Here is a 14,680-nt window from a genome sequence, read left to right on the forward strand (position 1 = left end):
CGACCAATGGAAGGACCATTCTGCAAAATGCCGCCCCGACAAAAAAAAAATTAGAAAAAGTCGAGAGGTATGAAACTAGGCTTGCACCAAAATTGTAAGGATTACACTTTGAAACAAAATCATAATTCACATGGACGGTAGAGCAACTTTGTCGCGTCATGCAGGTCGGCGTTCAATCCCCACCCGTCCAAGTGGTTGGGCACCATTCCTTTCCACCGTCCCATCCCAAATCCTTATCCTGACCCCTTCCAAGTGCTATATAGTCGTAATGACTTGGCGCTCCAGCTTAGTTCCTCTTAGTAACTTCATAATCCACATGGAACCTCTCATGTAGATTAAAACTGAAGAGTAATCTTTAGACAACTTCTTGTCAACGCTTCTAGAAATACATCCCAGTATCCTGTTTGTGTTATTCCGTATACTTATGCATGCCTTTACCTCCAGATTTCGTATTAATGAAACCGAAGATCTTTCTCGCTGTCAACCTTCGCAGTTTGAATATTGTGCAGCTGATATCTGGTTACTCTATTATTACCCAAACTGAGAAGCCTTCATTTTTGTCAGCATTACACTGAATCTGCAAATGTTTTCTGGTGCAAGAGTGGAAATGTTTGAGCACCTCCACCATGGTGTGACTCCGCAGTGTACCATCTTCTTGAGGTTATCTTGAGATGATTTCGGGGATTTTAGTGTCCCCGCTGCCCGGTCCTCGACCAGGTCTCCACCCCCAGGAAGCAACCCGTGACAGCTGACTAACTCCCAGGTATCTATTTTACTGCTAGGTAACAGGGACATAGGGTGAAAGAAACTCTACCCATTGTTTCTCGCCGGCGCCCGGGATCGAACCCGGGACCACAGGATCCTAAGTCCAGTGTGCTGTCCGCTCGGCCGACCGGCTCCATAGTGGCAAGTGTACCATAGTGCCCCCGTGACTTTAAAAATACGAGCGTGCATGTGGTTAGTGGCAAGAGTAGCACGTGAAGGCTCTCGGTGAGCCGTGCGGGCGAGGGGTATAAAGGGTGGGGCGTGTGGGCGGGGCGGGTCATAGCGAAGACGACGAGCACAGCCGCCACACCCGCCGCCGACTCCAGCTGCTCCACCCGCAGCCCTGCCACACCAGCCGCCGCCACCGCCACCATGTGCAGAACATGTGGTCGCCGACACAACTCCTTCGTCCAGGAGTAAGTTGTGTGGGGGCCCTTACCTCCCTCCTTGGTCTGGTGTGAGTGCTGCTCCTGCTGCTTATCACCTCTGGTTGTCTTACAACTTTGTTGACACTATAAACCAGTAAACACAATGTTTTGTGTACATGTGTTGGTGTTACGCAGGCCCACATACCCACCACAGCCCGGTTGGTCCGGCACTCCTTGAAGAAAACAATCTAGTTTCCTCTTGAAGATGTCCACGGTTGTTCCTGCAATATTTCTAATGCTCGCTGGTGGGACGTTGAACAACCGTGGACCTTCTTGTTTCCATACTCCCATTTCCGTGTTTTTGGTCTTTTATCTAGCATCCAGATTTGGTTTTTCCTTATTAAGACCACTCAATAGCTCGGTCGATACAGCTTCGACCTTACACATGGGGTTCACGGTTCGAGTTTCCTAAAGTTCAGGTGAATGGGATTGATCTTGTGTATGTGAATTTACTATTTGTGCCTGCGGGGAGACATGATCACCACCTACAAAATTTTCAGAGGAATTAATATGGTGGGCAAAAACAGACAAAAACAGGGCATTTAGTTCCATTTAGGATTGATGGAACACGAACAAGGGGACACGGGTGGAAACTTAGTACTCAAATGAACCAAGGAGACATTAGAATTTTTTTAAATTTTAGTGTAATTAACAAATGGAATGCATTAGGCAGTGATGTGGTGGAGGCTGACTCCATACTTAGTTTCAAATGTTGATATTATAGAGCCCAATAGGCTCAGGAACCTGTACACCAATTGGTTAACGGTTTAGAGGTGGGACCAAAGAGCTGAAGCTCAACCCCCGCAAGTGCAACTGGACGAGTAGTGTAATAACTACCGACCTATTTTCTGTTATCACATGTACTAGATGAACTGCTGCCCACCTTGCCTTGTATTTACCTTCTATTAGTTCCGAGGATCAATGTCCCCGCGCCCCGGTCTCTAACTCCCAGGTGAACAGAGGCATCAAGTGTGCGCGCACGCGTGTGCACACCCGCCAGTGCTATAGTGAACTTGGTTGACAATGTAATAAGTAGTAACTGTTCCATTTAAAGCAGTGAGGCGAGGACTGATGTTTGAAGGAGGCTGAGAAAAGTGAACTTGGAGTTGCGTGCCCATGTTGTTGGTCGGAGGAGGGCAGTGTTGGCACCGTCTGCTGACTTAGGCTGGCACTGTTGACGTGTAGGTGCCTGAGGGGTACCTTACGGTGTTGTGGGGTCCAGTGTCTGTGATGGAGAGAAGAGAACTATCGGGAGAAAGCGCCAAGTCATTACGGCCATATAGCACTTGAAAGGGGTCAGGATAAGGATGCGAGTTGGGACGGGGGAAAGGAATGATGCCCAACTACTTAGACGGTCGGGGATCGCCGCTCGTGGTTAAACAACCTATTATCTTGATTTACCACAACGTACAAAGTCCAACGGCCCAACCTAATTAGAAACGCAGCCACCCATCCACCCTAATCAAGCAATGCACACAAAACGTGGACTGTTTTATGAGCCGTTACTTCTCATAGCACGTTGCATTTGGTACGCTGGTCACAAATAACGTTATATTCATTAGAGAGGATAGAGTTTGTCTCCTGTGGATTCCTTCCCATATTGGTCTCCGAATGCATGATAGTAGTGATGAGTTGGCCAAGACTTTTGCTCGTAAAGAGGGAATTGATTACCAACTTGGACTGCCTTTGAGCAGCCTGAGGGCAGTAATATTCCGGGAACATCAACAAAAATCTCGTAGACTTTAGGCAAAGTGAAATTCACACCAGTTGCTCCATATATGATCATTCTATTATGCAGGAAGACCCGCACGTCTATGGGTCAAATAATGTTAGTAGACTTCTAGATGTTACCACTGCTAGGCTTAGGCTCTGCTACAAGTACCTCAGGAAGTTTGTAACAGCTGCTGATGTAGCTTTGACTAAATGTAAACTCTGTCAGCAGAACTATTCGCATACTTTGCGTCATTATATAATGGAATGTGAAAAATCGTGGAATTCAGAGATAACTTTATATCTTCAAGAATTTTTCATAGTTAAATTTTTTTTTAGATATATACAAGAGTTGTTACATTCTTGTACAGCTACTAGTACGCGTAGCGTTTCGGGCATGTCCCTGGAATACGATCCCCGCCGCGAAGAATCGTTTCAAGACGATTTAAATGATTTAATTTAAATATTATGGAACCTCCTTCCTTGATCGGCTGCTATGGAAAAAGATATTTACTTTGTGTGGATGTTGGCAGGGTTGTGTAGACAAGTGGCACTACGGGCCAACACGAGGACTAGAGGCATTAGACTTGACCTTGGTGAACAGTTAGACGCTGAGGAATGCTGGGTGGTATGTGTGGACGTCAGGGTGTGGACGTCAGGGTGTGGACGTCAGGGTGTGGACGTCAGGGTGTGGACGTCAGGGTGTGGACGTCAGGGTGTGGACGTCAGGGTGTGGACGTCAGGGTGTGGAGGTGTACTAGACGGCTCCACACTCCTGCTATCATTCACTCCTTTTGTAATGTCACTTTTTAACACTGAAATATATTTAAGTCGTGTATTGTTTAATTTTATTTTGCCACGGGTTCTTCGGTTACGGACTCGATACTTTATACGACGTTGCAATACATGCTTGAGTTTTAGGTTACGTTTCAAGATACTTCGCGTGTTTATCAATTTTGCACCCGGTGCGCGAGTATTAAATCCTGCTTTTCACAACAGTCTGATTGTACTGGTAACTGTCTCATCACTACCCCCTTGCACACATACGGTCATGTGAGCAGCTGCTCTTTTGTGTAAACATTTCGGCGGTTGGAGTCAATTGCCACACTCTCGGCACCCCGTTGTGAATGATGGGCTGTAACTGTACACAAGGCATCGTGATCACCTAGGTTGTGATGGGGGGGACCTGCCGCCTCTTAAAAGTTGAAGTCGCTCGTTATAAACCCCTATATATCCATCCTGTGGGAGGCGGCAGAAAGGTCAGTCACATAATTCGGAAACAAACTGGACCCTGGTGTTTTGTAAACTAAGTAATTTACACTTATGGAGAAATAGCATTATATAATTTCAATATGGCTACATGGTATGGAATGGGAGGCGGTGGGGAGATGAGTGTGGTGCGTGTACTGATGTTCCAACAATGGTGTCGCTCACTAGGCTCCTGCTTGGGGGGTAACCTTGAAAACTTGCGAAGGCGGCCGCAGGTGGACGCTGCACTTAACTTGCCCTGACTGTTGGGCGTTGTATTCCACTTGTCCTGACCGTTGTATTCCGCTTGTCCTGACCGTTGTATTCCGCTTGTCCTGACCGTTGCATTCCGCTTGTCCTGACCGGTGGACGCTATACTCGACTTGTCCTGACCGGTGATTGTTGCACATAATGTCATAGTCGACGACAGTTATTTGATGTCTGCAGGTGGCTCAGTTTCAAGAGTATTCATTCATCTTTAAGTGTGGACGAGACCATACCCAAGTTGCCCTCCAAGATATTGGGTGTGCATTGTCTAGGACCAGCTGGCGCTACCACTACAAAGTACACACTTGTCTGTTTAAATTGCGAATGATTGTTTTTCGTGGAGTCAAAGCTGTATCTCAATTATAGATAAGCCATGCGCAGCGTAGTTATTTATTTAAGTATTGTTAAAATGACTTAAGTATTGTTTCAGGACGAGATGTACGCTCGTGGTGTCCCGTCCGCTCAGTACTGTGTCGTATAGCGCTTTGAAACTACTGGTTGTTTTAGCCTCTATTGCCTCTAACTTGTTCCAATCATGTCCCACTTTGTACGTGGGAAAGGGGGGGGAGGAGGGGGACCGACGCACTCAATGATGGCTTTTATTACTCAGTGATGGCTGCTGTCACGCCTTACATATACGTGCAACATTTAATTATTAACGTAAATGGGTTCAGGTATTGTAGGTATTGCATTTTGTGGTGAGACAAGTGCGCACTGCAGATGTGGCGGCCACAACACGCAGCAGCTGTGCTCCGCCAGGATCTGCGGGATGGTACAACAATTCTACCGTTTATAAACCACTTATTCTCTTGACACGATACAATACAAGAAGAAAGGCACGCTTTTTTTTCTTTGCAAGCTTGTTGCTTGTTGTTTAACTAAATGAACTGTGGGGTTCTATTCCTGAGCCTATTATGGAATTGCCGGACAAATAGGCAGATGGATTTACAATTTCCTGACTAACAGAACCCAATGTGTAATGGTCAAAAAAATAAAATTCGGACCATCAAAATAATCATCTGGACTTCATCCGGAGTGAGGAACTGTCCTCAGGGTACTGTGCTTGCTCCAGTACAGTCCCCCAGGGTACTGTGCTTGCTCCAGTACTTTTTCTCAACCTCATATCGGACATAGACAAGGACACAATCTATAGTACTGTATCATCCTTTGCAGATTACACTAGGATTTTTATGAGAGTTGGCAACATAGAGGACACGGCAAACCTCCAGTCAGATGTAGATCAGGTCTTTCAATGGGCTACAGAAAATAATATGGTATTTAAAGAAGATAAGTTCCAGCTCATGCGCTACAGAAAAAAATAAAAATACAAAAACTGAAACCACGTATAAAACGCAGTGAAATCATAACATAGAACGAGAAAGCAATGTAAAGGTTTTGGGTGTACTCATATCGGAAGACCTTACCTTTAAAAAACACAGTAAAGTAACCGTCACAATTGCAAGAAAAATGACAGGTTGGATAACAAGAACCTTTCAAAGTAGATATGCTATACCAATAATACTTTTCAAGACACTAGTGCTCACAAAAGTGGAATACTGTTGCACAATGACAGTCCCTTTCAAAGTTGGAGAAGTTGCTGACCTGGAGAGGGTGCAAAGATTCTTTACTGTTAGAATCCACTCAATAAAACCTCTAAACTATTGGGGCATACTAAAATGCCTAAATCTGTATTCTCTTAAGCGCAGGTGGGAGATAGAATAATTTACACGTGGAAAATATTAGAGGGGCTGGTCCTAAGCCTGCACACAGAAACGACGTCACATGAGACCAGGAGGCATGGCAGGATGTGAAGTAGAGGTGCGATAGGTACTCCGAGAGAGAACTCTATCAACAACAGAGGCCTGAGACTCAACACGTTTACAAATAAAGGGGCATAACTGGCCGACCCTTCACAATGTCGAGCATGCTGGTGCCCGACATCCCAGCACAAATGTGCTGGTTTGTTTATATGGATAGAATGTTGAGATGAAGAGTAAGAACGGTTGTTGGCGTGTGCAATTAAATGTTTGTCTTATCATGCACACCATACCCATCCCGTGGGCGGTGGTGAAAAGGGTTATAGAGGCACATACATAATCGGTTCAGGAACTGAGCCACGGGAGACATCTCCCGTCACGCAGGGTGCAGTTGCACTTCCATAGACCTCCAGTATCAGCTAATAATACTGGCAATGGCTCCAAAGGGCCACCACTCACGGGCTATTCATGCCCGTGCCACCTTTTAGGTGGCTTAATCTTCATCAATCAATCAATCAATGAATCACGCGCAGTAGGCCACGAGCTGACAGATCTTGCACAGAGGTCAGAGAGAATCTTGTCCGCGGGATATAGTTAATAGTCGAGTTTCTTGTTAGTGTGCGCTCGTGGCTGCCAAGTGGCGTGGTTATTGTGTAGAGTGACTTGACTCCCTGGTAACCCCCACCTGACCTTGTCCCCAGTCCCATCCTGAATGGCTTCCCTCTCTAACTGGGCTCAATTATTCCTGTTTATATCGTTTGCATGTTTGGTGAAGCCGAGAGCCGGCCCCGATATTAATTCTTATGTTGCCTAACTGCATTATGTACATTTAACATCTGTTCTATAATTGTGGGAACGGACGTCATAGTTTGTTCCGGTGGACCCTTGGCACATGTCAGCTGATCATATCCTAGTGCCTAAACGAAAATAACGTGAGGATAGTGTATTGGCGCCAGTAACTTTTATGGGTGACAAGTGATAGCTTGGCCAGCTAACCTTAGCCGGGCGGGATGCCAACCTCATCACACCATCCATGATGCTACTGACGTCCCACCATCAACACACACACACACCTCTATATATATATTGCTCTATCCACCTAGCTAGGTGGATAGAGCAATATATCCCTCTACGGGCTATGGTGAGCCCGTAGTGGACTTGTCACAAAGTCCACTATGGGCTCACCATAGCCCGTGTTACTTGGAACGTTTTATTCCCAGTAGCTGAATCTTAAACAACCACCACCACCACCACCTAGCTGCAAAACTAGTGCGTTAAAATAGATGCGAACAAGAAATGGGCGAAAAGGAGGAAACTCCACCTCCATTTAAAACTTTGACCCAAATATCACAGTAACAAAGTTATCGCTAATAACCGAATTCAGTTACGGGCTCATTGTAACCCGTGCTACATGGACATACCGTTTAGCTGAATCTAAAACAACGACAATCACCTAGCTGCATCTTACATGTCTAGTTCTTGTGGACGTTGGCCCAGGGTACCTAAATGTATTTAGTGTCCCGGGTGTATATTTAACCCTGGGAGGTTTCACGGTCGGGGTATTTGGGTGTGTAGCCACGGCTCCTGTGTTGAACGTTAGTTAGGCCTAATGTGTCCGTGGGATGCGAGAGCCCTTAACAAACAATATTAGCCTCCTTCAAGTAGAATTGTTTCAATATCCTTGTTCCTGAACCGTTGCAAATGTTAACTATGTTAACTATCTTGTTGCTGAGGAGTTTTTAAGACTGCCATTTCTGGTACTTATGGTACTGGTCAATATGGTACTTTAAGAGTTAACTAAACTTGAGAGACTATTTTGGTTAACGGTATTTCAGAATGAGTAATTACCCAGTAATTCAACTCATCCTCCTAAAGTGATAGTACAGTACTCTCACAGTTATTTGGTCCAACTTATCAATATTTACTGTTGGACGCAAAAACAAAAAAAAACAAAAAAAAATTAGTTTTTACTATTCATTATATGTAAAGGCCGAAAAAATCCTAACTTGAACATTCAAATTCGAAACAGTAAAAGTAATTTAGTACAACTCTATATGTGCTATATTAGACCTAAGATGCTTATATTAATCCAGGATTGCTTGAACAGGTTTGGTTAGATTCTTTCGTTACATATCAGTTTCTTAGCATGACATTTGGGCTAATTAATAATACAAAACGTGAACTTTTTGGAACCAAACGGTACACATTGGTACTTTTAACCAATTAGTTGCTGTAAGCACAGTACAGTACTCTCATTTCAGGAGGATGGGCGACAACAGTTGTGTACTAAGAGATGTGGGGCTTTACTTAGGAGTTTTTAATAATAATTGACTAGTTTAATGTAAATCACAATATTCATTTTTTATCACAATGTTTATGTAAATTATATAGTTCCCAACCTCGCTCCTCCTTGGAATTAATGGGTTAAATTTTCTGGTATTATCTTGGAATTAAAATGTTATAGTTTTAAATGAAATGTCGATTGGCTTTAAAATTCCCTATTAGGCTGTGGGAGTTTGAGAGAATTTCTTATTTACATGTATGTTTTGAATTTTAGTATTGGTGCATCATTGTGATTTTTGTTTACTCTTATTTACAGTGGAAGTCCAGCACAACTACAAGATGCCAACAGTCTGGACTCATCAAGCAGCAGCTCCATTCCCTGTGAGTACCTACTTAACTCTTAGAGGCTAGAGCAACAATCTCTGCTGGCACAGTGGTAAACAGTCGTCCCACGCCTTGCAAGCCATTTGGTCTGGGTTCGAGTCCAGGCCGGGGAGGATTGACTACGTGCCAATCCAAATGTTCAGCTCTGTAAAGAGATTCATGTGTCGTGTTCCAGTGGAAACTAGTAAGATTTACCATGAGCTATGGGAAGGGAAAAAGGTTCTAATCCTGATAACACTAGTCAAAAGTAATCTTTTTCTGTACCCACCTGTGTAAATAAAAAAACTAGCGTACTCTTGGCATCAATCACGAGGTAACCCGTTCTGTTTCGCAAGTGTCAATTTGAAGTGGTTTGAAGCGCAGGAGCCAAGGCAACCCAACCAATTTTTTTAATGCAATCTAATCTGGCAGTGGTTACAAAGTTGTATATGCATCTATATATATGTGTGGTTAAATTTGTTGGACATAGTATGCCTGGTATTGACAACATAATTCTGATGCTTGTGGTCCCTTGTCACAAACACTAAACCTCCGTCAAGTATGCACTGTACTGTCCTAGTACGATATTCCTAGAGCATCTTAGTTCCACCATATTGGTGCTTTCCATAAATATCTTTAATAATACAGTAGTTTCACAGATAACTCTCACTAACGTGATATACAGTACAGTACTAGTATATTAATGAGAAAATCAACTGGAGCTCGTAGGTGACTAGAACCCGCAGCCAATGGACTGCCAGCCACAACCATTACCACTGTACCACCTTGACCTGTAATAAGTTATACAACCTGGGATTCTTCTGAATCTATAGGAAGTCTGAAGGCTTCTCAGGAATTCATTCCAAGTTTTATGTATTGTCGATTCATTTCTTGACTATGGAGGGGCGCTATGATATATTTTGACCTTGACTATTTTTACAAGTCACAGCAATTTTTATTATAATTGTTTAATATAATTTTTTTTATGCGTGTCTTAGAAATGTTTGCATTACAGTCTCCCTGGGCTTGCGTTCACCGGGGAAGGTATCTCCACTACGAGGGCGGACCATGAAGGAGTATGAGGAGCAACTAGGCAGCCTCAAGAAGGAGAATTTCTCACTTAAACTGCGCATCTACTTCCTTGAGGAGCGCATGGATCAGAAGTATGATAAGGAGGACAAGGACGAACTCTATAAAACTAATATTGAACTCAAGGTCAGTGCATGGGGGAAAATAAACCTTTTCTAAACCATGTATACTGATCTTACAAATGGAAAAGCATAAGGGAATTATATAATAAAACACCACCTGCCTAACAGTAACTATGAAGAAGTAAGGTCTAGCACTTCATGCCCTCTCTTTTTGTTGTACTGTACATCATATGCAGCAGAGTTTCCAGCATTATACCATAGTGTGAGATGCAGGGGACATGAGCCTTATTGCACCACACCATTGTTAATATATAAATAAATGTGAATCATTTATATTCTCCAATATTTTGTGGTTATTTATGCAACTCAAATATGACTGTTTACCTGACATTAGCTTTGTATGGACAGGTTGAGACAGAGGCGCTGAAGCAAGAGTTGTACGACAAGCAAGAGTTGGTGCGGCAGGCGTCAACGGTGCTGTCAGGGTTGGAGCAGCAGTTCAAGGAGCAGGTGGCACAAATTCAAGAAAATCATGAGCAGGAGAAGGAGAAGCTGCAGAGTCAGGTCCAGCAGCTGCAGTCATATATCCAGGAGCTGCAGAAGGCAAGCATGCACACCTGCCTCTTTATCAGGCTCTCTTTCACAAACCATTTTCCATAATTCTAGTACAGTACATACAGTAACAGAGAAGCAGGTGTACAAAATATTGACTTGATCACCAATGTAATAGTCCACTTGTAAAATGTAACAGGATATTATTCTTAAAAATATAAAGAAACAAGTGAGGAGCTAAAAAAAAAGTACAGTAATTGAAATTAGTGACGCGTACAAGAGCAAAATGAGTCTGATCTAAATGTACTCTCCTAGTTGTACTCTCTTAGTTGTGCTTGCAGGGGTTAAGCTTAGGCTCTTTGGTCCCACCTCTCAACTGTTAATCAACTGGGGTAGCTCAACACAAGTGCTAAGCCATAGATAAAGGGATTAGGCTTTTATCATTTACATGATGATTCTTCCAGACTCAGATGAGGAAAAATGGTGTTCCAGTTTAAAATTCAGAAATGGAAAAATTACTTATTGGAGTCAAAATGTGAGAAATGTTGATATAATCATAAATAGGCCAATGGTATAAGGAAGTGAACAATACTTGCAAATCAAGTTAATTATTAAAATAATTATACCAAAAAATCTTTTGGTATTAATTTTAGTATAAAGATAGCTAATTTTAAAATGTTTCACACTCAGGAAGTTGACGAATATGCCAACCGATGTCACGAAGAAAAGGGCCAGCTTGGCGAGCTAACTCAACTGTGTGGTCTGGCATTCAGCAATGGAGCAGAGGATGAGGACGAGGCAGAAGCTCAGGCACCTTCTCTCTCTAAGGACAATTTGAGTCTACCGCTGAATCTTGCAGGGTTCACGAGCGGTTACAGCACTCCATCACCTGTGCAAGGTACTCTATATTGTTGCTCTTATTTGTTATTCTCCATTTGACACCTAAAAATACAAATTTGAATTACTTTTTGTGACTGTGTTTCTATCTATGGTGATGTGTTCTTGTGTGACAAAACTGGGCAGGTAAGTCCAGGATAAATATAAAGGCTCCTGAGTATTCAAGGCTAAGGATACAAGAAAAGTCAGACAAGTGTGCACAGTGAAGGAATTGTATGATATAACAAGTGAACCATTTAACAGTTTAACAAAAATGTGGGCATTGTTAAGAAATAACACATGTATATATTAAATCTGTATAAATTAGAGATCTCAATATCTTCTGTTCTTTTCTCAGGAATATTCAGCATGCCAACCACGATGTCGGAACCAGCTGTCCTCAAGAAGCCACAGCCTGAGTTTACATCGGCCAATGACAGTTTCAATAAGGCTAAGAGTGAAGTCACAGAATCAGCCGAGCAGAAGGTGGTGGCTCTGGAAGCCCAGGTGGCTGAGCTAAAAAATCGAGTGACTGAACTTGAGGAAGAACTGGCTGCAAAAGAAGAAACTACATCTGTATTAGAGGGAGATCTTGCCAATTTAAGGAAGGAGGTAATAGTAATTGTGTGTGTTTCAAATATAGTAAAATACTGTACAGTACAGTATACTGTGTTGTACTCATAAATTTTTAATACAAACTACCATTTGGAAATTAAAAGTGCATTTAAATTCTTGAATGAGTTGGGGATAAACTTATTATGGAAAACAAGGTGGCAGGTTTTGTGTTCCAGTGCCTCAGTATTGCTGTGCAGTGGGGGAATGATTGCTTTGTCCTGGGCACGTAACCGACTTCTGAAGAGATTTACAGTTTGTAATGTGTGTCGTGTGTGTATGTAATTCAACTATTTCAGTCTATCTAATCTATCCAATCCATCAATGATGCGATCAGTCTCTGGTCTCCATGATGCATCTTTATGTAGTGCAAATGTTACACAGCACAAGGTTTTTTCCCCTATATGTGCTTGCCAATAGGAAGGATTATCTCTTAGGATGCTGCTTCTTCAGTTTAGAGTATCTTGTACAACGTTCTCTCAATTACATGTGATTGTCGTGTCTTCCTTCGTAGCTGTGGAGTGCAGTGACCTCAACTACGTCTGTCTTCTGTTCATGGGATGTTTTCACTACTTGTACAGCAAAATAGACCTTCCTTATATCCCTTTGGCTCATTTGCATAACCCCTTTCCTCCTTTGTTCTCAAATCGTACCTCTCATCAGGAACAACCTGTCCTTATGTTGTATGTCAAGATCATGCCTTCTTTCTTGATCTTCCCTCCAATTCTTGTAAGTTCGAATCAGCATTTTGAATCTGTGCTTGTTTTTCAGTTATTTATCTACCTTGTAGCAAATCTCTGAATCTTCTCAATTTTCTTTGTTTTGATATGGATGGCTGCGATCATCCAGTCCTGGTATTGCCTACTCCATCATGCTGTGTTAAGGCCGTCATAATTTGACATTTACCATATGTAAGCTAACACACATCCTCTGGTTTCAGTTGGAAGACAAAGTAGAAAAGATAGCAGATCTGGAGGCGGAAGTGACGGAAAAGGACTTGAAAATCGATGATGTGATGCAGGAGCTGGAAACGCGGCACATAGAGATCCAAGCCAAGGATGACCAGATACAAAGCCTCCATCATGATTTAGATAGAGTAAGTGTTTTTGTGTGGCTCCAACCTGTGCTATGCCACTGTGTTCATAACAATGTGGTTAGATGATAGATGGGTAGCATTGTGGTATTATATATGACTTACTATGTTCGGTATATTACTCCTTCACCTTGAGTTAAAATATCCCTTACAAATATGGAAGACGATATGACTAAGAAGGAAGAGAATACTGTAGTATAATATTGTACAAGAAGTCAGAAATGTTGTATTTCTTTGAAGACTGTAAAGTAAAATCAATGTACCAGTACATTTCAAGAATTTGCTCTATAAACTAAATGGTTGTTCAACATGAATGTTGTATAAATCTAATTCTCTAGTTCATTCTCAGCTAATTAATTATATATGGTACACCCTTAAAAATGTTGTTCACCATTTAACAGGTCTAAATTTCAGATGTCAGTAAAACATTTCATATTACAGAGTGAGACAGGGAAATTATAATTGTTAGGTAAAGTAATTTCCTGCAGATCATAAATGTATAATTTCTTATGTTGTGCTTTTTAATCGTTCATTGCAGGTGGCAGAAATGTTATTGCAAAAATGGTAATGAAACCCTATCCCCTAAATGATTAATTTGAACAGCTTATTTGTCATGTTTAGCTATATACAAGACTGCAGTGCCACCTGTGGCCTGTTGTCTCATTCCACCTCAGTGTTTTCCACTCACTCACTCACTCACTATTGTTGCCCCAGTTTCTTGTATTTGTCTTGTGCCGGCCTGCCTGACTCATTCATTCATTCCCATGCCTACTCTGCCCACCCGAACACAACAACCCATTTAAACTCCCATGAAGATACGTGCACATGGAAGACTTTACATGCAACCTTTTCTTCAAGAAAGGCACATTCTCAGAAGAAACAAGCAGGCACAGATATTGTTAGAGATACTGCTGTTGGCTACATTTGTAACCATTGTAATAGTATTATAATTTTTTTCCTCAGGTTGAGCCAGAAATAGAGGTCAAGGTTCAAGAAATTGTGGAGCGTGATCGAATCATTGAAGAAAAAATAGAGCAAATTGAACAGCAGAACAAAATTCTAGTGGAAATCCAAATTACATTAGATGAAAAACAGAAGCAAATTGCTGATATGGAACACAAGATTACAGAATCAAGTGAAAAGATAAAGAAGCTCACAGAGAAGCTTGATAAATCCTGTAAAGTTATTCAGGTAAGTACATTGTCATATATGAATGCAGTTGGTAATTTTATTAACACTTCTGATCCCAGTGACAAGGCTGAAAAAAAATTCCTCATTGTGGAATACTACGAGCAAAAGTATTCCATTTCCTTAACATGTGCAGACAAGCACCATTATATGCGGAGAATTATATGCAGAGAATAAGTCACAATAATATGGCTGAAAATTAATATTCAACCATCATATATGAAAACTAAAGAATTAATAAGGGTCAAGGATTGACCAAAATGTCGTCACTTAACTTACTTTTCGTGCATGTAAATCGGGTATTAATCATTGATATGTCAATTACTCATCATGTCACATTTTCTACTTTATTGGCTAGAGATGTATGTCCAAAGAGAAGGAGGAGCT

General features: G+C 42.0%; 1 protein-coding gene across 8 annotated transcripts in view; it reads left to right on the top strand.

The window, feature by feature from the left end:
- LOC123754300 (putative leucine-rich repeat-containing protein DDB_G0290503) overlaps nt 1–14,680 on the top strand; it is a 97,535-nt gene that overhangs the window by 63,750 nt on the left and 19,105 nt on the right. For 6 of the 8 annotated variants that reach the window (XM_045736553.2, XM_045736554.2, XM_045736555.2 and 3 more), the window contains 7 exons: nt 8,775–8,839; nt 9,837–10,036; nt 10,381–10,575; nt 11,215–11,422; nt 11,759–12,012; nt 12,953–13,108; nt 14,069–14,296. In XM_045736553.2, the coding sequence (XP_045592509.2) occupies nt 8,775–8,839; nt 9,837–10,036; nt 10,381–10,575; nt 11,215–11,422; nt 11,759–12,012; nt 12,953–13,108; nt 14,069–14,296 (1,306 nt within the window). Of the gene's footprint in view, nt 1–1,030; nt 1,182–8,774; nt 8,840–9,836; nt 10,037–10,380; nt 10,576–11,214; nt 11,423–11,758; nt 12,013–12,952; nt 13,109–14,068; nt 14,297–14,680 lie in introns of those variants that run through there. The other 2 variants (XM_045736557.2, XM_045736558.2) reach the window with 1 other exon arrangement.

Source organism: Procambarus clarkii, chromosome 18, assembly GCF_040958095.1.
Source record: "Procambarus clarkii isolate CNS0578487 chromosome 18, FALCON_Pclarkii_2.0, whole genome shotgun sequence".
In the NCBI taxonomy this organism is placed as follows: Eukaryota; Metazoa; Arthropoda; class Malacostraca; order Decapoda; family Cambaridae; genus Procambarus; species Procambarus clarkii.